Source organism: Megalops cyprinoides, chromosome 3 (genome assembly GCF_013368585.1).
Source record: "Megalops cyprinoides isolate fMegCyp1 chromosome 3, fMegCyp1.pri, whole genome shotgun sequence".
Classification (NCBI taxonomy): Eukaryota; Metazoa; Chordata; class Actinopteri; order Elopiformes; family Megalopidae; genus Megalops; species Megalops cyprinoides.
The window spans coordinates 42788701-42815394 of NC_050585.1; the positions used below are offsets into that span (position 1 = coordinate 42788701).

Consider the following 26694-nt stretch of genomic DNA (forward strand, 5'->3'; position numbering starts at 1 on the left):
CTGTTGTGATATAAAATGGGAAGACAAAATGCAGGCTTGCTTACAATTGCATGCGCGCTGGGGTGGACAATGCGCCACCCGGGCAGCACTCTACAGCTCATTGCAAAGAGCACTGCACCCATCCAGAAATATGTATGCTATTTTTCCACTGTGTGCGCTCGCATGTGCATCTTTCAGGAAGTAAAATGAACAGGGAGGAAAAGAGAGGGTGCTTTCTGGTAGAAAAGGGCCAGCACCGGCTATTCAATTCTGTAATCCATTTACCCACCTACTCTGACGTGTCCTCTCACTGAGAAAGAAATATGTGCATGAAATGCTCTCTCTGCCTCTTACTGGTGTTGTCACTGTACGTGATTGAATATCCCTGGGACCACACTGCAGAACTGTAAAGAAAATTGGCAAAGGAGGATCTAAAACATACAGCCACAGAGGTCTCCATTAATCATAACCGCACAGATGTTCGGTTGCTAGAAACGCATTTGTGCAGTAAGTGGGTAAACTTCCGGAAATGACCAAGAATATAATAACAGTTGAAAACTAAAGTTCTTGTTGACTTGTGCATTATGGGAAAGCAGCGTACATTGGATTGCTTTTCATGAAGACACTCAGGACTAAGCAGTGAAAAGTGCTGAATTCGGAGTGATGCTTTGAGTTTCAGGCTGATCACGTCTTGAATTTTCAAGGGGTAATTGATGTTGCATCGTGATCCCGTGTAATGTAATCTCTGACAACAAATACCGCATTGTTCTCAACCTCAGCCATGCACACATACACACACAGTGGCAGCAGATAATTACAAACATTTGAATTTAACTCAATCTAAACTGTTATCAGTTAGCAGGAAAGATGGCTTGCTTATCTTGGTTCAGTATATGGTTACAGGGAAATGAGCTCATTTTGTGTTTAAAAAGCTTAGATATCTTTCTTCAGTCAGCTCTACCATCCTCCTCCCTTTGCCCCTCACCCCGACAGACACAGCCCTCACGCCCCTTTTTTGTAATACACAACTTAATTTGGCTAAAGCCAATCTTGTTCCTTTGTCGCTGTGAGAACGGCCCTGACTCAGGGAAAATAAGCCAGAAAAGCTTGATTATGGGCTGGAAATAGCAGCAGCTTACTTTAATGAGATCTCTGCCTGTGGCCGCAGCTGCTCTGCACAGGACACTCTCAGCGCACTTTGACCCATCGGTTTGCAGCTCTGTTGGCAAATGACACTGTACCCACTTCCCTAAAATGGGCAGAGAAAGAGAGCAGTCGAGTGCACTGTTGAAGAGACCCCCCCCCCCCGACACACACATGCACTTCCCATCACCCCGATCTGCCATCTGCACCCACAAACACACACTTTTTTTTTTTTTTTTACAACGACACAGGAAAAGGAAGAATTTTAGGAAGTTGAGGGTCGGGTGGGTTGGAGGGGTGGTTGAGAGGCATTCGCCTCGCAGACTGTTGACTACTGCCAGTGCTGCATGCTCATGCATTTCTGTGCTCCTCAGTTCCTTTCGGTGCAACATACTTAGCAATAAACATCATAATTGGAGAAATGCAGGCTATTTATTCCAAGCACAGGCAAGTGATGTTGATGGCTTTGGGAGATCTAGACAGTGAGCAAATGGAGCCACAACACTGATCTCTGACTGCAGAAAGGCATGGCAACATTTTTGCAAGTGATTGATCATGAAGCTGTTGCAGCCATTGCTAGACACAAGATACAAAAAACAACGGAAAACATCATACATTCAACAGTCATAACAACAACTCATTTCTGTGACCCAAGAATTCATCATCGATAATTGATGTATCATTGTATCATTACATTCTAAGGCAGCTGAAGTATGGCTAATAATGACGATAACTTGTCAGGCCTTCGTCACTATCATTCATTCCTTCCGCGCAACGCAACAACCCAAACCAGTCCCGGCAGTATTTGCCTTTAACAAGCAGATCACGACAATATTTTTTCTGCTGGGTGGAGTACTCCTTGTACAACTCGCTCATAAGATTGCTGTCGAACTAGGAATGTAAAAAAAAAAAAAAAGTCGCTCTGTCCATTCCCATGATTTGCTCATAAGGCTAAAGACCTTACCAGGCGGGTTGGTTCAGGGAAGCCGGTCTGCTGTTAGGCCAGCTGACCTTAAAGGGCGGAGACTAGCATTGTGCGTTTTTTTGTGTTGAATGCGGGAAAGATGGGTGCGGCTTCCGACGCCTCGGCCAATCGGGCGCCGCTGACTCCGCAGGCGTGCGCGGCATGCCGGAGCGCGTGTGGGTGGGGTTAGCGCGATGGGGGCGGGGTTAGAGCCGGAAGTGTCTCGCGACTGCGCTGGCTGTCATTTAGCTTCGGTCGGCTCTGAGGGCTAGAAGGACAAGCGGCGAAGAATTACAGTTACAGGGAAGATACATAGATATATATAGAAATACGAAATAAACCAGAGACCGTACAAAACAATGAAACCGACAGCTAAATATACTTCAGTGAAAGCCGATTGAAACCATAGATCTAGCTTGCTAGCTCTATTTAATGCAAGGAATTACCGATGACGTAAAATTTGTTTGATAAATAAGGTTAGCGGCTAGCTAGCTAGCTGGTGAGAAGGTTGTGTCATTGAGCAGGCAGGACACGTCAAGACGGAAAATATTGCTAGCAAGCTGCTGGGTTTTATTTTTATTTTCTATGAAACCAGAATTATAAGGAGGCATCAGGTCTCCAGAATTAAGTCATATCAGGCACAGTGTAGCTGATTTCTGTGCTAAAAAACGGGAACGGATCTCGTCGGGGACGTCGCTTGGAGACCAAGGGTACAAAAAGGTGAAAAAAGTCATTTTATTCTTGATGAAAGCCGATGTCGGCTTATAAGAATAGCCTTTGACGAAACGCGTATGTGGACTATTTACATTAAAAGCTATTATTAGAGAGGAAAAACTGACCTAAATCCTGAACAAACAGAAGACGTCATCAACATTTTCCTGTACTTAAAAGGGTCGAGGCTGGATAGCCAAGGTGTTTGCAGGAAAAAAAGGAAGGAAATTCGACAGCTAGCGTTGCTAGTATAGCAGCTGACTGCTTTAGTTGACTGTAGTTGATAAGCTACGTGGAATTCTCAGGCGTCTTTTGATTAAAAGGCACATACATTTAAGGTGAACTTTCAGCTAGATAGCTGGCGAATTGGCTACGGTGACCCGTAACACTGGCTATCTTACGGCTAGCTGGCTGAGTAGCGTAGCTAGCAAATATATGTGGAATCGCCAGTCCTTTTTTATACAAACGTCACCAGGCTATTATTAGGTAGCTTTCTTGCTAGCTCGCTAGCTAGCGACAGCGCAGTTACCAAGATTGTAGCCGGTTAGCTTTGTGGCTAGCTGCTTTGCTATATGTTTTGGATACCTAACCAACCGGCTAACTACCAACAACGGTAACTGAGTTGGTTTAATTGCCAGTGTATCTACCGATATAATTTCTGTGTAATGAGTAGTTGAACAGTACGCTGTCTCGAGTTCGCTGTCTCGTTGAGTAACTGTTAAAGAAGTGGACTGGCACTATTTGATTTCACTGATGTTAGCCAGCTCGCTAGTTAGCTAATCGGGTGGGGGGTGGGGGGGTTATAATGCAATCTGAATAGCTAGGGAGAAATTTTACTGCTAGAGTGAAACAAGCTTGTTTGAGGAGTCGGCTAGCTAGCCACATATAACCAGTTTCTTTCCGGATTTGTATGTGGCTAACTTTCTCACTTGTTGTGATTTGTCATTTCTTGTAGGAAATAAAGAGAGCGGAATAGAATATTGTGTTGGGAAATATTGCTACTGGAGAATATAAATGGGGGATTACGGGTTTGGAGTCTTGGTACAGAACAACACTGGTAACAAATCCGCTTTCCCAGTAAGAATTCACCCACATCTGCAACCTCCGCACCATCATCAGAATGCGTCCCAGAGCCCTGCTGCTTTTATAAATAACAACACAGCTGGCAATGGCAGTAACGGTGGATCGGCTTGGCTTTTTCCTGCAGCAGCTGCCCACAGCAACATGCAAGATGAAATTCTCGGGTCAGAAAAGCCTAAAAGCCAGCAGCAGCAGCAGCAGGAAATACAAGAAACGCAAGAAAAGCAGCAGCAGCTCTCTCCAGGCCACCAGGAGACAGGCATCATATCCGAGCTGGAGAAGGCAAGGTCTGAAGAGGGTAAAGGGGAGAACGGCACGGCGGAGGACAGTGCCGGGAAGGAGAAACTGCGCATCGAGTCCCCGGTGCTGACCGGGTTCGATTACCAGGAGACGTCGGGCCTGGGGACCACGGCCCAGTCCAGCACGTCCTCTTCCCTGACTGGCTTCAACAACTGGTCGGCCGCCATCCCCCCCGCCCCCTCCACCATCATAAATGAGGACGTCAGCTTCTTCAACCCGGCGGCATCGGCCAACAGCGGGCCCCTGCTGTTCCAGAATTTCTCGCACCACGTCAGCCCGGGCTTCGGTGGCAACTTCTCCCCCCAGATCGGGCCCCTCTCCCAGCACCACCCGCCGCACCCCCACTTCCAGCACCCCCACAGCCAGCACCAACAGCACCGCCGCTCCCCCGCCAGCCCCCACCCCCCGCCCTTCCCGCACAGGAACGCCGCTTTCGGCCAGCTGCCCCACCTGTCGAACAACCTGAGCAAGCCCCCGTCGCCGTGGGGCAGCTACCAAAGCCCCTCGCCCACCCCGTCGTCCACCTCGTGGAGCCCCGGCGGCGGCTACGGCGGCTGGGGCGGCTCTCAGGGCCGGGATTACCGCCGCGGCGTGAACGGGGGCGTGACGCCCCTCAACTCCATCTCGCCGCTGAAGAAGACCTTCCCCAACAACCACGTGTCGTCGCAGAAGTACTCCCGCGCTAGCCCCGGCTTCAACCCCAAGTCCTGGATGGAGGACAGCATGAGTAGGAACGACAACATCTTCCCCTTTCAGGTGAGGCCCACGTGCAAACGCACCTTTCCCGAAAGCGGAAACGGATGCCCTTCCGTTCCCTTGTGCCGGTTACCTCTCTGGAGAAGAGCGCCTGCTAAATGAATGTAATGTAATATAACGTAATATAAAGCTAAGACAGGAAGGAGAGCGTGTTTTCCCCTGGTGTCCACCGGCGCCTGCTGCCACTCGGGCCGGATCTAATCTCGCCGATTAGGGCCTTCTCCCGGCCTCGTTTGACAAACGCGCCACGGAGATAGATCAAAGCCGCGCGCTCCGAATACCACAGGCCCCGATGAGTAATGTGCCTCTGTCACTCGGGCCCCTGTGAGCTGCGTCTCACTGATATAAAAAGACAAGGACAAGTCGGCTGAAGGCAGCGCCCATCCACTCTTAAAGCAATGGCAGTGCAGCACATTGGCAAGAAGCAGGACTTGTTGGCTTGAAAGGTTGCCGGTTCGGTTCCCCACTGGGGCACTGCTGCTATACCCTTGGGTAAGGTACTTAGCCCACAGTTGCCTCAGTAAATATCCAGCTGTGTACGTGGGTAACATGTAAATTCATAACCTGTGTAAATCGCATTGGTTAAGAGCTTCTGCTAAATGCCAATAATGTAATTTGCTGTAATGAAATTCTGTGGAAAAGGTAGAGTAATGAGGGAAAGATTCAGTATCTTGGTTGCCTGCGATGACTTGCAGAGTCGAGCGATTGCCAGTCGTTACGGCGCCGTTGCGTTGTAACGTGGGCTCTTCATAAACCGAACACAAAACGGCGCACGCCTTCCAAATGTTATTTGTACCCTAGAGGCGATTTGGCATTGTGCAACAAAGTTAAGAAGAGGATGGCATTCCTCTTTCTTCCTTCCGTGTCCTTAGTGGCAACACCAAGATGAAGGGAGAGAGCAGGAGGAGTAGATTATTCCTATTGATCAGGGATCGGGGTAGCTGCCACGAATTTGGGGTTGGATAGCTGCAATATTGACACTTTGAAAAACCCCGGGGTCCCACCTACCCACCCCCGTCACGTGGCGGTGGCGTTCTCCGCTCCTGCCTCACCTAGCGAGACGGTGGGGATTGTACCTTACTCGGGCGGTTCCAGGTGGCCGTCCTGCTGTCATGTAATTGGTATTATGCTACGAAAGGCAGAAGGGAGAGTGGATTTGGCGCTCGGGTCTTTAAATACAAGGGGCACGGCTTGCCAGCCAGGCAGTGAGAGAGGAGTATTTTGCATATGCTGTAACAGGACCTTTTTTTTTTTATCTCTCTTGGCCTCTCTTGCACACGCTGTCTCCCTCCTCCCCTCTCTCTCTCATATATATTGATATGGGTGTATAATATGTTAAACTGTGTCCTTTGAAGTCTGTTGAAACCTGGGTTGCAGTCTCTGCCACGGTTGCACAATGGCTAAAATGAGGGGGGGGGGTGGAGAGACAGAACAAATAGCTTAATTGTGCCCTGAATAACTGGAGATTTGCATGGGATTGAATTGCACTCATCTCACTCTCTGGATGTGCTGTAGAATTGGCGTGTTGCAGTGTTCATGTGCCTCTTGGTGACTACAGAGAATTCATTCTTTTTTTTTTTGCCTTACCTTCTTAGTCCTCAGAGTGGAAGCAGCGTGACTGTGTGTCTCCTGACTCATCTAGCCTTTCGTTTTTAGAAGACCGGCACGCCGGTTTGTGTTACATGTAAGCTCACCCGTTTGCCCGGTCCCCCCCCCCCTCTCGTATCTCGTATTTACTCTCGGCTAGGCGTTTGCTAAAGGTTTCCCCTTCTCTGAAGGTCTCCGCGTTCCCGTTTGGGGTTTGAATCTAAATGAACAACAAGTGAGCACACAAACACATTTCCCAGAATCACATGCCTCGTTGTTGTTGCACGAGGCCACATCCAAGCTCACCCCACAGAGTTTCCAGTTTATTACCAAGAACAGGCAGTGGATTGTGTCCCTGTTTTTCCTCTCCCCCAGTCCCCCCCCACCCCCCCACCCCTCCACAGCACTGGCCGGCACAGCGCTGAAGCAGCCCCCTTCAGCTGAAGTGTGATTGAACAGAAGCTGGTTAAGAAATCAGATCCATTTTCAAGCCTTTCTGTCCTTGTTTTTTTTTCTCTCTCTCTTTAACGTGTAAATTTTTGCAAGCTGTGTGTGTTACGCAACATGGAACATCATGTACAGACAAAGCCCTGACTCGGTGCTTCACCAGAACGCTTTACAGTTCAACTGTCAATTTCGACGTTTTCGTTTCTTATCAGAGCCTGAGCGCTGGAGTCGCTTAAATCCGCTCTTCGACTGCAAATGTCCCTTTTTCTGGCTTTTTCTGTAAAGTGTGTGATTGCATCTAGCACTCTCGGCCCTGGGTTCAGAGTGATGGTGATTGTGATGATGACGATGAGGATGATGATGGTGGTAGTGGTGACCACCATGATGTGACTGGGAGCTCTGCCGCGGTTCAATGGCCGTTTCTAGGGGCACTTGCGTCCCCTGTCAGGGAAGTCCTCCTTCACCGTTAGGGGTGTACGTGTCTCTACGGCCAGCTGTGTGCCGACACAGGCGGGGACTACAGCACATGACAGAAAGAAGAGCCGCTAGGCGCCGCCTTGGTCATGGAGACGGCGCCATCGCCATGGTGGAGTTACCGGTCGGAAACACTGCAGGCTGCAGACGGAGCGAGCCGGGCTTTTCCGGACAGACTGAGGCCAGGTTTGTTTGCTTTATGGGCTGGGGGGCCGCGTTCGGTGTTAGTCTCTTGACCGCTCAGTGGATAGTGCCTATTGTCACTGAGCAGGAAACATCAGCAGGTGGCCAAGGTAAACGGACAGCCGTTGCTTAGGACCGGTGTCATCTCTGAGGCGGGGAGGGAGGGAGGGAGGGGGGTGTGTGTTTAACAGCACCTCCTGGGAAAGGCTGTAAAAATAACACACGCACACACACACACGCGATCTCACTCAGAGATCGACAAGTGCATGCCTGCTGCTGGCTCTGACCCTCTGTTGGGACTCAGTGAGGGGAAACGGGAAAGTGATCCCTTAAAGGTCCAAACGCCCAATCAGGGAGCCTCTAAGGCTGACAACGCCAGTTTCTGAATTTCCTTTTGAAGGAACTGTTCAAGTGATTCCTCTTCACTGGCTTGTAGAGCACAGTTCCTGATGTGCTGTGAAGAGGAGCTGGGCGAGTCACACGCTGTCTCCATTTGAAAAAGAAGAGAGGCTCACCGAAACTGAAGTTGTAAAGCCTTGGAGGTTGCTGTCAAGCCTGTTCTGGCAGCCAGGAAAAGGCACTCCTGCACAAAAGGAACCATCACAACCTGTAGCGTCGATAGCTCTGACTTAGCAAATTTTCGCTTGCCAGCTGGCCTGATGGGGTGCTGAACTTTCTAGAAGCTTAGACATCCTCTTAGCTCTGGTCGACACACCCTGTTGACAGGCCCCAGAACCGTGCTGCGATTGCATGGGGAAGGGCTGCGTGGGTTAAAGGCATTCGCTAAATAAATAAAAAAGGACACTATGGTCTCATTCAGCCAGTCCTCCACTGATAGTCATGGGAATGCGTGAAATGCAGAAGGGCTTTGCAGTGCAGAAATGCACTGGTCTTGCAGTGGAGATGGTTAGGACACAAGGTCATGGTTTTTTTTTTTTTTTTTTTTTTTTTTTTGCATTCGTTTTTACAAAAGTGAACATGGGAAGCTCTTATGAGGAGAACATACCCCAGGAGAACACTGCATTGTCTTGGTCTTACCTGTTGCCGTTGTGGAGCCATAGTTGTTATGCTCCAGCTGGAGTTTAAACGCGTGAAATTCATTTAAAGGAAGTTCCCTGCATAGCCTTGTATGTCGTACTTTATTTAAGAGTCATATGTAGTGATTATAGGTAGGCTGAATGAAATTTCATCAAGCTTAGTGTTAACACCTTGCGCTGTGTAAATGGTGCTTTAAAATCATATTGCATGGATGATCTCACCAGCTGCAGATTTGCAGTCCTGAATGGTGGGTGTTAGGATTAACCTTGTTTCGTGGATATTAATATTTATTAAATTTTCAGAGTGCAATAGCATTACATTAGTGACAAGCGGCCGCGGTAATCTGAGCACTTTTCCTGTGCGTGTGCATCACTCATTGGTTCAAGTGCGCGTGCTGCAGCAGGCCTGATTCTGTCCAGCAGCATCAGTGCTCCGTCAATTTCAGTTCCTCAAGTGCGACACAAAACGACACCCTTCGGTAACGAAGATTTCGGGGGAACGCGGCAGGCCTTGAGGTTAATTCTATCCCCGCCTCTCTTAACGCATGCAAAAAACAGCCCAGGAGTATCGAAGGGGAGCGAGGGCTCGAGAAGCGACGCTCCTAAAGCCCGTCCCTCGGAAAGCCTTTCATCCTTCCCGTGACCTTGTCCGTCTCTCGAAATAAGGAAGCGCCTCGCGTGTCGCACTGGGACGAAGGAGGAAGGAAAGAAGACGGCGGCGGAAACGTGGCAGGTATTTAGCCGCGAGGGTCTAGCGGCAAGCGGCGGCCGTGCTTTAATTACAGGATCTCGGAGTCAATCCCGGTCCCCCGTGGAAAGATTCCGTACCCCCTGCCTACCGGCCCCATGGTGGGCGAGGTGGATTAATAGGGTTTTAGAGTGATTTTCATGTGCGGTTGCTTTGAAACGCCTCAGCCGGCAACAAAACATTAACAATGTCAAGCTCCGGACCCCCCTCCCGCCTTTTCATAACTTTGACGCTGTGGAATAACATTGCTCTAAAAACACCCTTTCTATGCCGTATCTCTCCTTGGTCATCGGGGTATGTAGTTCTACAGGCCTGGGCTTATGCTTTTCACCAGTTCGGTGCATGTAGCAAATGATGGCAAGCTGGATAGTGAAAAATCATGGCCAGCGATGGGGACCTGCCTGTCTCTAGCATGTGGGGAGGTACAAAATATTCCGAAAGCTTCTTTCGTTTAAGGAGCTGGCTTTTGGACTAATTTTACCCTTGAGGCACTCCTGTCAGTAGCACATACATAACAATGGGCGATAGGTGAGAAAACACGATCTGTGTTTGCAGTATTGGTCATAGATTTTTTTTAAAGGTTAACGGTCGGGCTCGACGTGCCGTGACGTCGCGGTATCAGACGCTCTCTGCGCAGATGCGGTGTGGAGCAGGCCTTCTCTGTCTGTTGATGAAAGTCGTTCTTCCCTGTTCTGAATGAATCAGCACTGGGGCTGCGAGGCAGGGCTGCTCCGGGGACGGCGCGTAAGACTGAGGCCGTCCAAACAAAGCGAGACGCGAGATACGCGCGCCGCTTCGGAAAACCCAAGCAGATGGGAGATCAGTAGCAGCGGAAAAGACCGATCAAACGGTTTATGACAGCTGTGTGCCGATCCCCCCCCCCCCGTCTGCTTAGCAACTGTAGCTACATTTCGCCGGGGAGGGCTTGTGAAGCGCCCGGCGAGGACGTCGCCTCTTTGGTGCTGCGTATCTTTCGTCGTTCCACCTGTGTTTACGTGACCATGCCGCTCGGTTAACCGGTTTTCTCCAGAGTGGGATTCAAGGTGCAACAAAGACGGTGAGGGTGTTCAACTAAAGGAATCTTTCATAAGGAAATTCAGGGTTTTTCACGCTGAAAATCTTAAACCAAGCAAATTTTTTTTTGTTTTTGGCCAACCAAAATTTGCGGACACAGCCAATGTTTAGCTGTAATTGGATCCATCACCAAAGTAAAATATGATCGGGCTAAGTTTCTGCTGAGGTCTGATCATACCACGTTAGTCCAGCCAACCAGATTCCAGTGTTGTTCCGCTTTATCCAATCATGCCAGAATGTCTGAAGCCCTGATTACTCAGGGTGTATTGTTGCACTGCTGACAAAGTGAAGCTGTATCAGTTCCTGGTAGCATGGACGAGACTGCCACCGTTGGGGTGGGCTTCACCTTTGTAATGTTGGTTCTATCTGATTACCTTTGTGTTATAAAACATACAAACAAACATTACATTACTGTCATTTAGCAGACACTCTCATCCAGAGCATCTTTCAGTTTTATCTGTTTATACAGCTAGATGTTTGCTGAGGGTTGTTTAATATTTACTGTGGGTTAGGAACATTTCCCAAGACTACAACAGCAGTGCCCCAGCAGAGAGTCGAACCAGCAACCTTTTGGTTATGAGCCCTGCTCCTTACCACTACGTCACACCGCTGCCCGAATGAAATGGTGTTGATTTGCGCAAGACACAGTGTGTTGTACCATACTACTGAGTGTCTGCTCTTTTTTTTTTTTTTTTTTTTTTTTTGGATCCAGAGTTCAATGGTCCAACCGTGAAATGAGTTCTGTCACGGTTCATTCTGACGTTGTGAAAACGCGTTGCCGGCCTTGCCACGTATCGTCTGATTGCGTGGAGGGGTTGAATGCTTCCAGCTTTCGTCCCGGTGTCAGCCCTTTCCAGACGGTTAAAGTTCGCCCCGGTCATTACCCTGCCGTGTGCTTCTCTTGCGTCATCCAATACATCTGCTTCTCTCACCCACGGGCATGCGGCAGCAGTGAAGCTTAGAGCGAAGACGCAGGGCTTGTCACCTGACGGTTGAAAGTTCGAATCCCGGCTCTTGTACCCCAGAGAAAGATACTTAGTAAGAGCTGCTTCTGTAAACGTCCAGCATTAGGAACAGATGACATGTAATCCGTCCAATTCGCTTTGAAGCCAGAAATAATGTAATGTTAATGAAACTACATCACTGTCTTGTACCAACCCAACTCTGGTGTGTGGTACTGAAGAGTTTAGATGTATTGCAACTTGGGTTGTTTTTTTATTTCCCCATAGTGCCATATTTTTATGATAAGGTAATAAATGAAATTTGAAAGAAGGGAAATTGGCTTTGCCACATCAGTCGCATGTATAAACGCAGCGGGGGCTCTGGTGGAAGTGTGAAAAGTGCTTCTGGTAATTGACGCGCAAGACGACATTCCCTTTAAGGGGTAACGTGGAACGATGTGATAAAAACGGGAGGCAGTTTTTTTTTTTTTTTTAATCCTCCTCAAGGCTTTTTCAGCTTGAGCGAAGGAAACATGGAAACATTCGATCTAGAGAAGCGCCGTTCTGCAAAAAAACTCCCAGGAGAAGTCGCACGATTCTAAAACTTTTCTTTCCCCGACCCCCCCCTCCCCCACCCTCCCTTTTTTTCCTTTTTTCCAGGAGCGCACCCGGTCGTTTGATGGCTTCAACATGCAGTCTCTGGAGAACTCCCTGATCGACATCATGAGGGCAGAGCAGGATTCCCTGAAAGGTGAGAGCAATCGGATCAAACCGCCGCCGCTGAAGGCGAACTGAGAAGAAATGTCCTTGGGGGGGCCGTCGTCAAGGTCGTTTGTATTGGGGCGTCCTGGTGTCTGTGTCGTTGAAGCTTGCGGCTCTTATTTGCTTTCAGCTCATCGTTTTGTGATGTTCTGTACACAGCCAAGAATATGTTTGGAGGTGGGATGGAGACCTAATATTTACTGACAAAGACGTAACAAAATACACTGGAAACAATTTAGGCATGTTTAATGGTTGTTTTTCAAAGTGGTATAAATGTCTTTGGTAATGGTAAAACAATGCATCTTTCCGTCGTGATCCTGAAGTTTCTCCATACTGTATGGCAGGATGTAATGCTGTGAAGCCACTTTCTAAACTGCTGCCACAAGATATAGTGGTGTTGAACTCCCGTTTTTTAAGGTTTAACCTGGTGTATAGCATAGCACAGGCTTTAATGATTTTTTTTTTTGTCTTTGCAAGTCTTGTGCGTTTGGTGTATATTACACCTCTCTCTGAAATGGAGGAAGAAAGTGCAGGGCTGAAGGTTTTTATGGTAGTGCACATTAATCACGTGAAATAAAGCCTCGTAATTGGGCACGCCGCAGTTCTGAAGGACCCCGTCACAGAGTAAATCCAATCGGACCCTTCCCCCTCAGACAACCACCGACCATCTCGAAACACAAGTGAATGACAGTCTCAATGACGTTTCCGTTTTGCGATTGCACCGGACGCGCTGTGCTGATCCGTTTTGTTTTCTGTGCATCGATCCCACCCTTTTGCCACGTGAAATTTTCTCAGTCTTTCGCAGTTTCCCTCGCCATTAAATGCAGAGCGATGGGTTTTTTGAGGCTTTTTTTTGGTGAACAGCTGCAAAAAGCAATCCGTTAAAGCAGCATGGCTGCGCGTGTGTGTCACATGACCCAGGCAGAACCACCTCCTCAGTGACCTAAAATCCTGCAAAGCGCTTGCAGCGCTCAGCGCTCCGGAGCGCCCCGGCCCCGCGCCCGTGCGGCCACCGCCCCCCTGTGCTTTTCCAGCCGTGCACGTCCCGGTGCCCTCTGGTATCTGAGCCGCAGCGTTAGAGCGGTCCCTCCCTGTCTGTCGCAACCCCCGAACGCTGCGCTCAGCCCCTCGTCTTTCTGTGGAAGTGATGAGTCATTGCGCAGAGAATCTGCGCTCGCTCACACTCTCGGGCAGGGGAATTAATAAGATCAACGAATTACCGCCTGTAATAATCCTCCTGCCCACCTAAATCGCACATTTATCCGGGAGCATATTGAAGAGTTTTACATCCTACTTCAGGTATATTTATGGGAAAATGAAAGCGGATCTTTTTTTTTCTTTTCCATTTAAGTAACAGGCATTTCAGTAATGGGCCGTGTGACCACTTAGGGATTTATTGGTAAAATAATCGGATAATCAGTCTCATCCCTAGCTGATACGTGTAACCGATTAGTGATCTCTGGTCTCAAAATGGAATAATTGTGTAATTGGGTAATGGGTCTCTTCTCCTTCAGTAGGCATTCTGGGGGGGAACAGGCATTGCTGTGTGGGTGAACAGAGCTACACAAGCGAGGGGCGGGGTCCTCTCAGTGGGGGCGGTGAGGCCGAGAGGCCGCCGTGGGCCCGGTTCCCTAGGTAATTGATGCCGGTTTCCTCCCTGGGATTAAACTGATCCAGGATCAGGTGGGCGGAGGCAGCCGCGGTGTCTGGGCCCGGGGGCTGGGCGAATGCCGCGCCCGTCTCCGGTCCGGCCGCAGCGGAGTGGGAGGAAGTGAAGCAACGGGTAATTCCTGCTCGCCGAGGGCGGGGCCGGTGTGGGAACCCTCTCCACCATGTGAACATCAGCAGGTTTTCTGCCCTGTTGCATGATCAGAGAAACACTGCATGCTTTGACACTGTCAATACACGCAGTTTAATTAATACTTCCGAACAAGGGGGATATTGGGGGAAATAAGGCGTGGAGAGTAAAATCATGGGAGGCGGAATTGCGGGACAAGATGGTGGGCGTTGTGTCTCCCCCCGGGACTTTATGCAAGCGCTTCTTCTCCACCGCAGCGGAAAGCCTTGCGCCTCCGCATGCACGATCCGACCATCGCCAGCTGCACCGCAGCACATGGGGCGGCAGACATGCCAAACGGATATCTCCAGGCCTCGTGGATGAGCAGGGAGCCTGAATAACATGGCCGTTAATAATGATCTAAACCGTGCTAGTCTGTGGAGCTGAATGGGGTGTTTGCTGGCTTTAGCTGATTTTATTGCATTCATTCACTAGTCGTGCTTGTATGTTTTGGGGCGGCAGTGAAGTATACTGGTAAAAAGCCAGGCTTGTTACTGAAAAGTTGTGGGTTCAATTCCCCACAGGGGCACAGCTGCTGTACCCCTGGGCGAGGTGCTTAACGGCAGGTACTTTCGCGGGTGAGTTGGGCATGCCCTTCTTTCACACGGGATACAGGCGGTCGAGGGGGCGAGCTCCATTAAGCGAACGGCGCCTGGCCCAGATGTCGGGGAGTCAGAGCTGGATGTCAGCTCCGCGCAGAGTGAGCGTCAGGTCACATCATAGCTCATCGCCGCTTGGCGATGTTGGCGCTGCTCCGATGTTTGATGGAAAGTGAGTAATCTCGACGTCGCGGCCGGTGGGTAAACACTGTGTAGCTCGCTGTCCGCAGGACGTCCTGACCTGCCCGATCCCCTCTCCTCCACAGTCCAGAGCTGGGTCAGGTTGCACAGGTTAACTTGCGGCAGGGCTTGAATAGTGTTAAGCTCACACTCACTGGTCTGGGAGTGCTGTTAGCCTGGTTTGACACTGTTGCTCCTTCGACTTGAATGGATACGCTTTTGTTTGCTTGTGCTGGAAGTCACACTGGTTAAGACTGTATGATAAATGAATGTTGTGTAATGTAATGGGCGTGGTACTGCTGGTGTCTGAATGAGTGTGCATGTGCGCTTGTGTGTATGCTTGTTGCGAGTGTGAGCGTGAGCATGCTTTCACTCGTACATGCCTCTCTGACTCTGCCCAGACACACTGGGCTTCAGAGTGTTTTTATACCTGCAGCAAAGCTCCTGCCAGAGTTGTGTTAGAAGTCTTTTTTTTTCCCTCCAAAGAAAGCAGATGCAGTTCCAGTGTAATTATGGTACATAATTTATCTGCCAGCAGAACCATCCCCCAGGGGCTTCTTCCATCAGTTTCTCTCCACCCTCCACCTGACTTCCCCACCGGAACAAACGCCGTTCTTTCCGAGGGTGCCAAAAGAGGTGTTCCAGCCCAAATTTTAAAAAGGTCAACGCTCACAAACGCTGACCTCCTCGGCACCCCAGCCCTGACTCCAGATCTGCTGTGAAAGTCGTTTGAAGTGAAACCCCGCGTCCCGTTAAAAAGGACCGCGCTGTTCCCAATAAAGTCACTTATTGGCGAGTGGGACTGGTTTCCAGTGCTCTGGGATGACCTTTGCTTGAATAAGGGGGGGGTGGGAGGGGGGGGTTGGAGGCCTCTCAGGTGCCAAATCGTTTGTGCTTAGCTGCATTCATTCTCTGCACCGGTCACAATGGGCTGACTGTTGCGGTAGTTTTTCCCTCATCCCTTTCTAACGGGCAGCGTCAGCAGGGCACATATTAAACACGGAGTCCGTCAAACCGAGGGGCTTTACTGCCGGGCTGGGTACCAGGAGCCGGATTCCCTTGCGGTCGCTGTTGCCATTGTACCCTTGAGCGTGATGCTTAACCTGAATAGCTTCAGTAAATATCCCGCCGTGTGAAAGGATAATATGTAAAACTTGCTCTGGAGTAAGTCACCCCGGATAAGGGGCTCTGATAAGCAAATTCGTTTATCTGGATGAAACCACGAAGGACGTCCCATGAAGTTCTACTTTGGGGAAGCTGTGTTTTTTTTTTATGTGGACCTATGCTGGGTGTTTTAGCTCCCGTTGCACTAATGTGCTTATTTCTATGTTTTTTTTTTTCCCCCTCCAGGGCGTTTGGGATTCACGCACCCCGGGGGAGACAGCCCTTTGCCCATAAATGGTATGTGAACGGGTTTTTATTGCTTTGCTCTCCTGGTGACGGTGGTACAGCCTGGTACTGGCAAATAAGCAGGACATGTGCATTGCGTTACGTGTTCCATTTCCCGATCAGGTTCAAGTGCCAGTGTCAAACACATCAAAAGCATTGCTTTGCAGAACCTGGACGATAACCTGTACAGCAGCCTCTGTTATGCTTACCCCACCATCCCCCGGCCCCCGGGCCCCCCAGCCCCCAAAACTCAGGTGGTGTTTTACAAATGTAGTCTCTATGAAAGAATCACGAACTAGGACTTTCACATCCAGCCCGCATCTGTGACTGAAAGCACTCTGTTCCAGTAGGATTTATTTTGATTTCACAGCAAGCAGGTGTGTATGCGCCCCTGTTTTTATTCGCTGGATCTAACCCGCAGATAGGAGGCCCAGGATGGGCGCATTTGTGGATGAAGCGCCTGGCCTCGGTCCAAACAGAGCCTGTAAATGTGGACGGAACATCATTGATCTTGCAGTGAAATAGTGCACCACGGTCTCTGCCGGTAGCCGGCTTTTCCTGACCCAGCGAAGATCAAAAGGAGAATCATGAAAAGGAAAAAGGTGCTCAAAATGGCAGCAGTGTAACTGGAGAGACAGACAGAGAAAGAGAGAGAAAGAGAGAGGGAGAGGGAGAGAAAGAGAGAGGAGGACCTTGGACCTCCTCTCCGTGAAAACCCGCCGATGACAGTACAGGTGCATTGTGTTGCGATTCCACACTGCTTTGTGCAGGCAGTGGAAAATGTTAGTTTCAGTCTCTGCTTTGAAGGCTTATGCTAGCCGTGCATCACTCTGCCTCCTCTGTCAGTGCCCACTGATTTTCACCGCTCCTCTTTGGCTCACTTTCATAATTCGTTTTGTCGTTCAGCGGACGCTTTCGTCCATAGTGGCTCACAAAGCGAGAATGGAGCCCATCTAGCTAAATACCGTGAGAAAGGGTCAGTACAGGGTGCACCTGACCACGTTCAGACACGCATGAGCCCCTTACAGAGTGTTTCGATGGCTGGTACGTACATCCATAATTGAGTTTGGTGCATAAGTGCAGCGCTAAGTACACTGCAGCAGAACTACAGCATGCCCTGCCATAAAATGACCTGAATAAGGGAAGTTGAGTTGTGCTTGGGTGCAGCACGGATGAAGACCGTTAACGGTAACACAGTGTGACTGCTGCTCCTGCTGTTGCTGCTGCTGCTGGTGCTCCTGGATTTTCTAGAAACTACTTCTCTTTGCTGCCAAATGAAATTCTGGTTTCAGAAAAGCTACCAACTCTAGCTTCCTAACAAGAAAAGTTGGTTAATGAATAGAACATGCCATTCAGCCCAAGCCTGGCTCTTGGATCATCTGGAAAAAAAAAGGGGGAATCCTCTCACCTGGCAATGGAATATCTGTTCCCATCATCCTTAAAAGCACGCGATTCCCACCAGTCTATCAACCAATCACTTAATCAGTTCAGTCAGTCTGCTTTTTGTTATTGTGCATGCATTGCCACAATGAGCAGGACATCCCTGCGGGAAGTGGAAAACGAGAGGAAAACCCGTAAGCAGTAGGGGAAGAACCGGAAAATGGCTCCCTGGCTACAGGGCGCAGGCCCTTGGTGATGTATACAGAGTCATGACGGCTCACACATGTCAGAGGTGGATCCAACAAGCTGTCTTTCCAAAGACCGTCGTGTACGGACAGAGCCAGCGTCCACTGCGGTGTGGAAGAAGATCCGTCTTGACAGAAACCTGGAAGATAACGTCGAGGCTGGATAACGTTGAACAGAACTGTCCGGTATCTCCTGGAGGCAATTTAAAAGTCCTGCGCCATTAAAACAATTTCATTTACATTTTAATCTTATTGCACTTTGAAGATTGGCTGGTTTAATTACGTGTCACTTTCAAATTTTACCGAAGAAATTTACATGTAAATCTGAAAGTATGTTGTGTTTTGAATTTTTTAAGTGAACTTTGAATTTTTTTTTGCAAAACAAGGCAATGAGGTTGTTGTGGTGAAGTGGCAGTTGTTCTGGGAAGTGAATGTAAGCGAACTCGAAACTGTAACGCAGGCTTGTCTTCTCTGTTTTTGTATCTGTGGTATCCCTGCTCACGGATCATCTGTCCTGTTTTACATGCAGCAAGGAATTATGGGAGACGACGAGGTAAAGAAATAATCTCAGGTTGCTTGATATGTTGTCATTGCCCTTTGACAGTGGAGAGACTGAATTGCCAAAATATTGTATCCATGTATGGTTATGTGTTGTTTTATCTGTCTCTGTTGGTTGAAGTGTCTTTTTGTTTATCTTTTATGTTGGTGAATGTTTTTTTTTTAATGTAGTTGTCAGTTAATGTCAGTTTATCTGTATGTATAGCCACTGGATATTTATGTGTGTGTGCACACACGTGTGTGTGTGTGTGTGTGTGTGTGTGTGTGTGTGCGTGTGTGTGTGTGTGTAAATGCATTCATGCCCCTTGTGTTACAGTGTGTGTTTCTAGGGCCGTACGTAAATGTTTGATGATATATGTGTTTTTGTGTTGTGTGGCTGGTATCAGCTCCAGTCCTGCCTGTGCACTGATAGAGAAAACGGCAGCACATGTGACGGTTAGAGGCAGCTCTAAATGTATATAAGCCACCTCAATTTCAGTCTGCGTCACTTCAGTCCAAGCTGGACCCCTGTGGTTAAAGTGCAAAGACGCTTTCCCTGTACTGACACCCCTGCTGGCGTGCCGGGGCAGGGCATAAGACAGACTGACGTGGTGTGCGTGGCAGGGCAGCAGAGAAGCAATGTGAGCCAGAGCATGTGGGAGAGGAGCGATGCGAGTGACACTGTGAGTGACAGAGGGACAGTGGGTATGGTAAGGCTGCAGTGCCAGTGGTAGAATTGCACTGGATGTTAGAGAGTGCCAGTGGTAGAATGGCACTGCCAGTGATAGAGCTGCAGTGACAGAGAGTCAGTGCCAGTGATAGAGCTGCAGTGTCAAAGAGTCAGTGCCAGTGATAGAGCTGCAGTGACAGAGAGTCAGTGCCAGTGATAGAGCTGCAGTGACAGAGAGTCAGTGCCAGTGATAGAGCTGCAGTGACAGAGAGTCAGTGCCAGTGATAGAGCTGCAGTGTCAGTGACGGAGAGTCAGTGCCAGTATTGGAGCAGCAGTGATGGAGAGTCAGTGCCAGTGATAGAGCTGCAGTGACAGAGAGTCAGTGCCAGTGATAGAGCTGCAGTGACAGAGAGTCAGTGCCAGTGATAGAGCTGCAGTGACAGAGAGTCAGTGCCAGTGATAGAGCTGCAGTGTCAGAGAGTCAGTGCCAGTGATAGAGCTGCAGTGACAGAGAGTCAGTGCCAGTATTGGAGCAGCAGTGACGGAGAGTCAGTGCCAGTGATAGAGCTGCAGTGACAGAGAGTCAGTGCCAGTGATAGAGCTGCAGTGACAGAGAGTCAGTGCCAGTGATAGAGCTGCAGTGTCAGTGACGGAGAGTCAGTGCCAGTATTGGAGCTGCAGTGACAGTGACGGAGAGTCAGTGCCAGTATTGTAGCAGCAGTGACGGAGAGTCAGTGCCAGTATTGGAGCAGCAGTGACGGAGAGTCAGTGCCAGTATTGGAGCAGCGGTGACGGAGAGTCAGTGCCAGTATTGGAGCAGCAGTGACAGAGAGTCAGTGCCAGTGACGGAGAGTCAGTGCCAGTATTGGAGCTGCAGTGACAGAGAGTCAGTGCCAGTATTGGAGCAGCAGTGACAGAGTCAGTGCCAGTATTGGAGCAGCAGTGCGTGCTGCAGAGCGGCAGTGTGAGTGGAAACTCCCCAGCGCTCGTCCAGGCTCGGGGATGGACGCGTAATTGAGGGGGCGAGGGGATTAACTCCCCCTCGGGCCGCTCACAGCGGGCAGCCCCTCTGGAAACACCCCCTCATCCGCATCATCGCTGCAGCCGGCGCATCAGCTGGAGGAGGGAAACGTTCCTCTTGCCCACTCGCAGATCTCGTCTTCGAAACGCCGAAATTAACACTGCGCTGACAGCACAAGCCAGGGCCGAGCGGAGCAAAGCGTGTGAGGAGTGGAGACACATTTACGCTATGAGCTAGATATGCCAGTAGTGCTGACTGCTGCACAGTTACATTTATTCATTTATTCATTTGACAGACGCTTTTATCCAAAGTGACTTATAACTGAGGCAGAGTACAACACAAGCAAAAGCTACATAAGGAGTCACAATATTAGAAGTGCTGCATGACCAAATTTCAACAGTTGGCCAGACGAGGTACAAGCTACCTGGTAGAAACACAAGTGCATTAAACCATTAAGTTTTTTTTTTAAGGAAAACAGAGTGTAGGACATAAATTGCTGCAGGTGGTAGTGATTCAGGTGATCAGGTGAGCGCGTGTCTTCAGATGTTTCTTAAATATAGCGAGGGACTCAGCAGAATAGATGAAGTGTGGAAGGTCATTCCACCATCAGGGGATAACGACAGAAAGTTCTGGATAGTTATTTTGTGCTGTGGCGTGTCAGGACCGCCAGACACCATTCAGTAGCAGGGCGCAGTGGTCGGGAGGGAACATAGCCTTGTAGTAGAAGAGGGGTCACCTGTCTGATGCTGACTGACGGAGGATCTGTTTGTCCCCAACCGCAGGTCATTCGTCCCTGTTCCCCATGGAGGACGGCTTCGCGGACGACGAGCGGGCCGAACAGGGCCTGCCCGGGCTGAGCTCTCCCCACTGCTTCCCCCACCAGAACGGGGAGCGGGTCGAACGCTACTCCCGCAAGGTCTTTGTCGGTGGCCTCCCTCCCGACATAGATGAAGGTATATTCAATACACTACACTGCTGTATGCTACATGCGATACATCCTATAGCACAATGTACTTCCTATGTGTCAGTGTACAACTGCAGCAATTCTCTAGACCACAGGAGAGACTCGTTAGAGTTATACACCTTAGAATTGACAGAAAAGGACTGGACTGGAACGGCAAGTGTAGCTGACATATCCCTTACATTATCCCTTCTATTATCGAGGGTGGTCATGGATAGAGGTGTGATGTTTGAGTAATCACTGCTTCATCCCCCTTCGGGAGACACTGAATATATAATTCCATGTCAGGGCAGGGAGTGTTGCCATACCTTAGAGAAACTAGGAGAGATAGGGAATGACTCTCCAGGGAAGCAGAATAACGGAGAACCAGCATTTATATTAAAAAATATGGAGATGGGGGGGGTTTGTATGTAGATTTGCAGGAACTAGGTGAAGGGCTTCTGGCATATTGGTTTTCTTGGTGCAAGGCCCAGTAGCTTGTGACGTTTGTTCAGAAGGTCATTGCCTTCTCGTTGCAATGAGAGTTTAGTCTGAATCGCGCTCTCTCACACTGTGCCATCTGTTAAAGGATTAACATTCAGCCTGAGCAGATGAATAGGAAGGGGAATTTGACATTTTAACCTGCATTTTCCACCGAGGACGGTGTTTGCAGTCCAGGCTCATGTGAAAGTGCACTAAATACAGAGACACGTATGATTTTCCTCTTTCAGATGAGATAACCGCCAGCTTTCGGCGTTTTGGCCACCTGTTCGTGGACTGGCCCCACAAAGCGGAAAGCAAGTCTTACTTTCCTCCTAAAGGTGAGTCTCATCCAACAATCTGCAATCCAGGAGAGTGATCCTGATCCTACCAACCACCAAGATTGTGACCTCAACCACCAATACGGAAGATCACACACCTTTGCCTACAGGAAGTACACTGGTGGTAGCAGTGGGATGAGCAAGGGGTTCTGGTGAGGCTGAGAGCCTCGTTAAGAGAGCAGGGTTCAGTTTCGGGTGTCTGAATCACCTCTGTTCTTCGGTTTCCCAGGTTACGCCTTCCTTCTGTTCCAAGACGAGAGCTCCGTCCAGGCGCTGATCGACGCCTGCATCGAGGAGGACGGCAAGCTCTACCTTTGTGTGTCCAGCCCCACCATCAAAGACAAACCGGTGAGTTAAACAACATCACTCCAAGCCATTCCTTTTATGCGTCTGGCCTCACCGTCAACGACAAACCGGTGAATTTAACAACACTGCCCCCAGCCCTGTATGGGTACGTCCAGCCGCATCATCGAAGATAAACCAATTAGCATCCGGTTTGACCCACAATGCAATGCAGACCAGTAAGCGCCTTGCCTCAGAGCTTGTGCTGAGCAGACTCCAGGCCTAGCCTGCGAGTCTGGAGGGAGAGAGAGAAATCTGAAAATGTCTTCCTGCTGTTATCGATCTCTTAATGCACAGCTTGTTTAACCAAGACCGCCTCTGCCCTCCCTGCGCAGGTCCAGATCCGCCCCTGGAACCTGAACGACAGCGACTTCGTGATGGACGGCTCCCAGCCACTGGACCCCAGGAAGACCATATTCGTGGGAGGGGTCCCGCGCCCCCTGCGTGCAGGTGAGCGGGGATCCCCCGTCTGCAGGGAGATGTACGCCGCGCAACACCTGGCTGTACATCTGAAAAGGGCGAGGGGAGCTTTAGGTGACTCTCACCAGAATGTCAGCACGGTTATGTAACTTCGGCTGTATCATGTGCTGTGCTGTGCACTGAAAGGCAGGTTCGTGCTGGCAGTCATGTCTCTATCAGAGAGGCTTGTGTTCGGTATTATCCTTGTCGTGGGCTTAAGCCTCGTGCTGTAGGGCACGGGGAACAGTGCTGTAGGAGTGTTACGGCGGTGCGGAGCAGATGTAATGACCGTAATCCTGCAATCCCCCAAACTGCTCTGCTGACGCTGCCGCTGCCTCTGCCGAGGGTGTTCAGCCCTGCTGCCGGGGAGAGTAGTAATGCCAGGCTAATTCATTGATCTGTGCTCGAGATTTGCGCCATCTTAGTACGATGCAGTCACATCCAGCCCGCCTCCATAGTCCTAAGATGGGTTTTAATGGTATCACTGTTTGTTTGTCTCTGTGTGTCTGTGTGTGCGCGTGTGCGTATGTGTGTGTGCGCGCGCGTGTGTGTGTGTGTGTGTGTGTGTGTGTGTGTGTGTGTGTGTGTGCGCGTGCGTATGTGTGTGTGCGTGTGCGTGTGTGTGTGCGCGCGCGTGTGTGTGTGCGCGTGCGTATGTGTGCGCGTGTGTGTGCGCGTGTGTGTGCGCGTGTGTGTGCGCGTGCGTGTGTGTGTGTGTGTGTGTGTGTGTGTGTGTGTGTGTGCGCGTGTCCTTCCCCTCTGCAGTGGAGCTGGCGATGATCATGGACAGGCTGTATGGAGGGGTGTGCTATGCAGGCATTGACACAGACCCAGAGCTGAAGTACCCCAAGGGAGCAGGGCGGGTTGCCTTCTCTAATCAGCAGAGCTACATTGCTGCTATCAGCGCTCGCTTTGTGCAACTGCAGCATGGAGAAATCGATAAACGGGTAAGTGAAACGGGGCCTGGCTCCCAACAGCCAGACGCGCACGCACACGCACACACACGCACACACACACACACACACACACACACAGTTACATAGGCACAGAGACGCACACACATAACGTATGCACACACACATACAGAGTTACAGAGGCGCAGAGACGCACACACATACACACCCACGCGCACATGCATGAACACAAACACCTGTGCTCGCACACACACACACACACACACACACACACACACACACACACACACACACACACACACACACACACACACACACACCCCCCCTCAATAACATATGTGCACATACACCCACTGCTGGGAGAGCCACACCTTGACCCCTCTTCATGTTATTTCTGGGCCTGCAGCAGAGTGTGTGCCTTTTTTGGGACAGGCGCGTGATTGGATAGTCACAGCATGGTCAGGTTGGGCAGGTTCCATCCGATCCCCTTGTCACACCGGCAGGTAGAACACACCGTTCCTAATGGGAGAGGCCCCCGCCGCAGCATGCTGACAGCTCGTGAGATCCTCTTCTTAGGCACTCGTGAGTGCTGCATGAGCCACGGCCCTTCTGGATTTCATACATACGCTCTAATGGGTCTCAGCGTATGGACATAAAGCTGCTAACCAGGCTAAGCCTGGCCTCGCTGCTCCTGGCACTTTGCAGATGTAAGATTTGTCCCAGTCTGGAGAATTAATCGGGGCAAAACTCTGCTTGTGGTTGGCAGAAATCATTCAGATGGCAAGGTTTCAATTTCTGTCACATGGAAGAGGGGGGAAGAGGGGCAGGAAGCAGGAGGAAAGAGCAGGAAAGAGGAGGGAAGCACGTGAAACGGCAGGTAAGAGCAGGATGCAGCAGGAAATGGCAGTAAAATGGAGGGATGAGAAGGAAAGAACAGGGAAGAGGGAAGAAGGGCATGGATCAGCAGGTAAGAGCGGGGAGCAGGAGGAAAGAACGAGAAAGAGGAAGGAGGAACGGGAAAGGCAAAGGCGAAGAGCAGAGAAGGTAAAAGAAGCCAGCGTGCACACCCAGTCCGTTCGCACTGCATCAAAGCCTCTCCTTAACAGCGTCAGCAGCAAATAAACGGTTTCGCATCACGCCCGAGTCCTCGGTGCTGCGGGCAGTGCAGCTCACCCGATGGAATATTTGCCTTTTTATCATTTTATTTATGTGCAATTACGGAAGCTGCCTGCTGTAGCAGTGTGAAATATTAACCAACCCAGAGAGCAGGGTTTGTGCTTTGGAGTTGCTTTCAATTTGCTTTAGCTACTTTGTCAGTAATGTCGATGTGCATATTGCAGGGCTTTTGAAAATATTGAATCCCCGAATATATTTAATAGAACAGCTGAAAGGTCTTTAGCGTTTTGGGTCTCACTGCTGAGTTAAAGTGACAGACTCCTCTCCAGTTCGGAGCTTATGATTTTCGACATTGTGAATCCTGGCGGTGATAGATAATGAAGTGTGAACCAACACACAGGTCGTGTTGAATCAATTACATCCCTAATGGAGAGGTTATATGCATAAGGTGCTGTTAAGTAGACAAGCTTTTGGTTACAGTTCGGTAATCAACACTAATACATTGTACTGGATGTGGCTCTTACCGGGTCTTTAACTGGTTTTGTCTGGTTAAACTCCTGGGGTTTCTGTCATTTTGTTGTGTTGTGGCTGTGAGATCTAAGCTCCTAGTGTGTCATGACCAATTGCCGTGTGTTCTGCCCTCTGCTGCTGTTTGCAAAAGAGTTGTGTCAGTCTGTGATGTGTTCACGCATTGTAAAAATTCCCTCCTGACTTTGGTTCGGGGGTTTGGGAAAGACGGCGAAGACGAGATTTTACTCAGCTCGAGCTCTCAGAATTACAGTGACGGATTGAGGTCACGCGCCTTCGACAGACAGGCGTTCCGTCCCGGGGGAGACATCCCATGCCTCTGACTGGCCCAGAAAGAGCAAAAAAAGAGAGGAAGCTTTAAAAAAAACCCCACAATCAGTCCACTGAGGAGTCAAGACTCAGATCTCACCTTCTGACTTCTCTGTGCTTGTCTCTCTGTCGTGATCCCGGGTTCCTGTAGTCCGCACCCCCGCCGGCTGTGCAAACCAATCGTCTTTTCTCCCCCTGTCGTCCGCCTCCGCAGGTGGAAGTGAAGCCATATGTCCTGGACGACCAGCTGTGTGACGAGTGCCAGGGGACCCGGTGTGGGGGCAAGTTCGCCCCCTTCTTCTGCGCCAACGTCACCTGCCTCCAGTATTACTGTGAATACTGTTGGGCCGCCATCCACTCGCGCGCCGGCCGGGAGTTCCACAAGCCGCTGGTAAAGGAGGGCGGGGACCGGCCACGCCACATCTCCTTCCGCTGGAACTGAGCATGTGCGAGAGAGAGCGAGCGAGAGAGAGAGAGGGAGAGAGAGAGGCGGGGCCAGGGGCCGGGAGTGGCAAAAAAGAAAAAAAAAGTCATATAAATAAATGCACTTTTCTGTTGCTGGTTCCTTTTTTAGTTTTGATTTAAATCTTTAATTTGTAATTTAATATATTTAAAAAAAAAAAAAAACACAACAGATTAAAACTGGAATTCTTTTTGTTTTTAGATGAGCAAAATATGTTTAGGAAGGAAAAAAAAGTTTAATCCCATTTCTCTATATTTAACTCAGTTTGATTCTTATATTTCTGCACATGCAAACTTGAATACCTTGAGTAAAGATATAGATGTTTCATCACCTGATATTGCTGTAAATTCACACCACTCCTCTGATTCAATTGGCTTCACCTTGACCATGTATTTTAAAGAATTACATTCAGGCTTGATTGGAAAAGTTAAGAAAAAGCTATGTGGACTCACACCAGACATGGCACTGTAACAGGTGTTTCTAAAGAAGAGTGCACTTATTTCTGTATCCTAGGGTGCAAATTTGGAGTAAAATCCCAGTAGTTAACCAAAGCTCGATCACAACTGGTTTGAAAAGATGAGATGCCTAGCCTAAGAATGGCAGATTGTTTCTGAAATCAGTGTTTGTGCATTTTGTTTTAAAACCATTCTAATGTTCTAAGGTCACTTGACAGGAAAAAACCCACTTCTTAACAGCTGTATGATCTCCCTTTTTGACATGCAAAAACCTAATACCTCAAGCTTAGCTGCTAACGTTC

General features: G+C 49.6%; 1 protein-coding gene across 3 annotated transcripts; it reads left to right on the plus strand.

Moving 5' to 3' along the window:
• Nucleotides 1–2348: 2348 nt before the first annotated feature.
• cpeb4b (cytoplasmic polyadenylation element binding protein 4b) lies at nucleotides 2349–25981 on the plus strand. 3 transcript variants are annotated; one of them, XM_036523482.1, is made up of 11 exons: nucleotides 2349–2806; nucleotides 3753–4933; nucleotides 12085–12175; nucleotides 16153–16203; nucleotides 18346–18369; nucleotides 20828–20998; nucleotides 21717–21806; nucleotides 22036–22154; nucleotides 22484–22598; nucleotides 23373–23554; nucleotides 25689–25981. In XM_036523482.1, exons 2-11 carry the CDS (start codon nucleotides 3812–3814, stop codon nucleotides 25914–25916), a joined length of 2193 nt encoding a protein of 730 aa, XP_036379375.1. In that variant the 5' UTR covers nucleotides 2349–2806; nucleotides 3753–3811; the 3' UTR covers nucleotides 25917–25981. The 3 variants fall into 3 exon arrangements, with proteins under 3 accessions (XP_036379375.1, XP_036379377.1, XP_036379376.1); XM_036523484.1 differs by having other exon boundaries at nucleotides 4005–4933; XM_036523483.1 differs by lacking the exon at nucleotides 18346–18369.
• The last annotated feature ends 713 nt before the right edge of the window (nucleotides 25982–26694 follow it).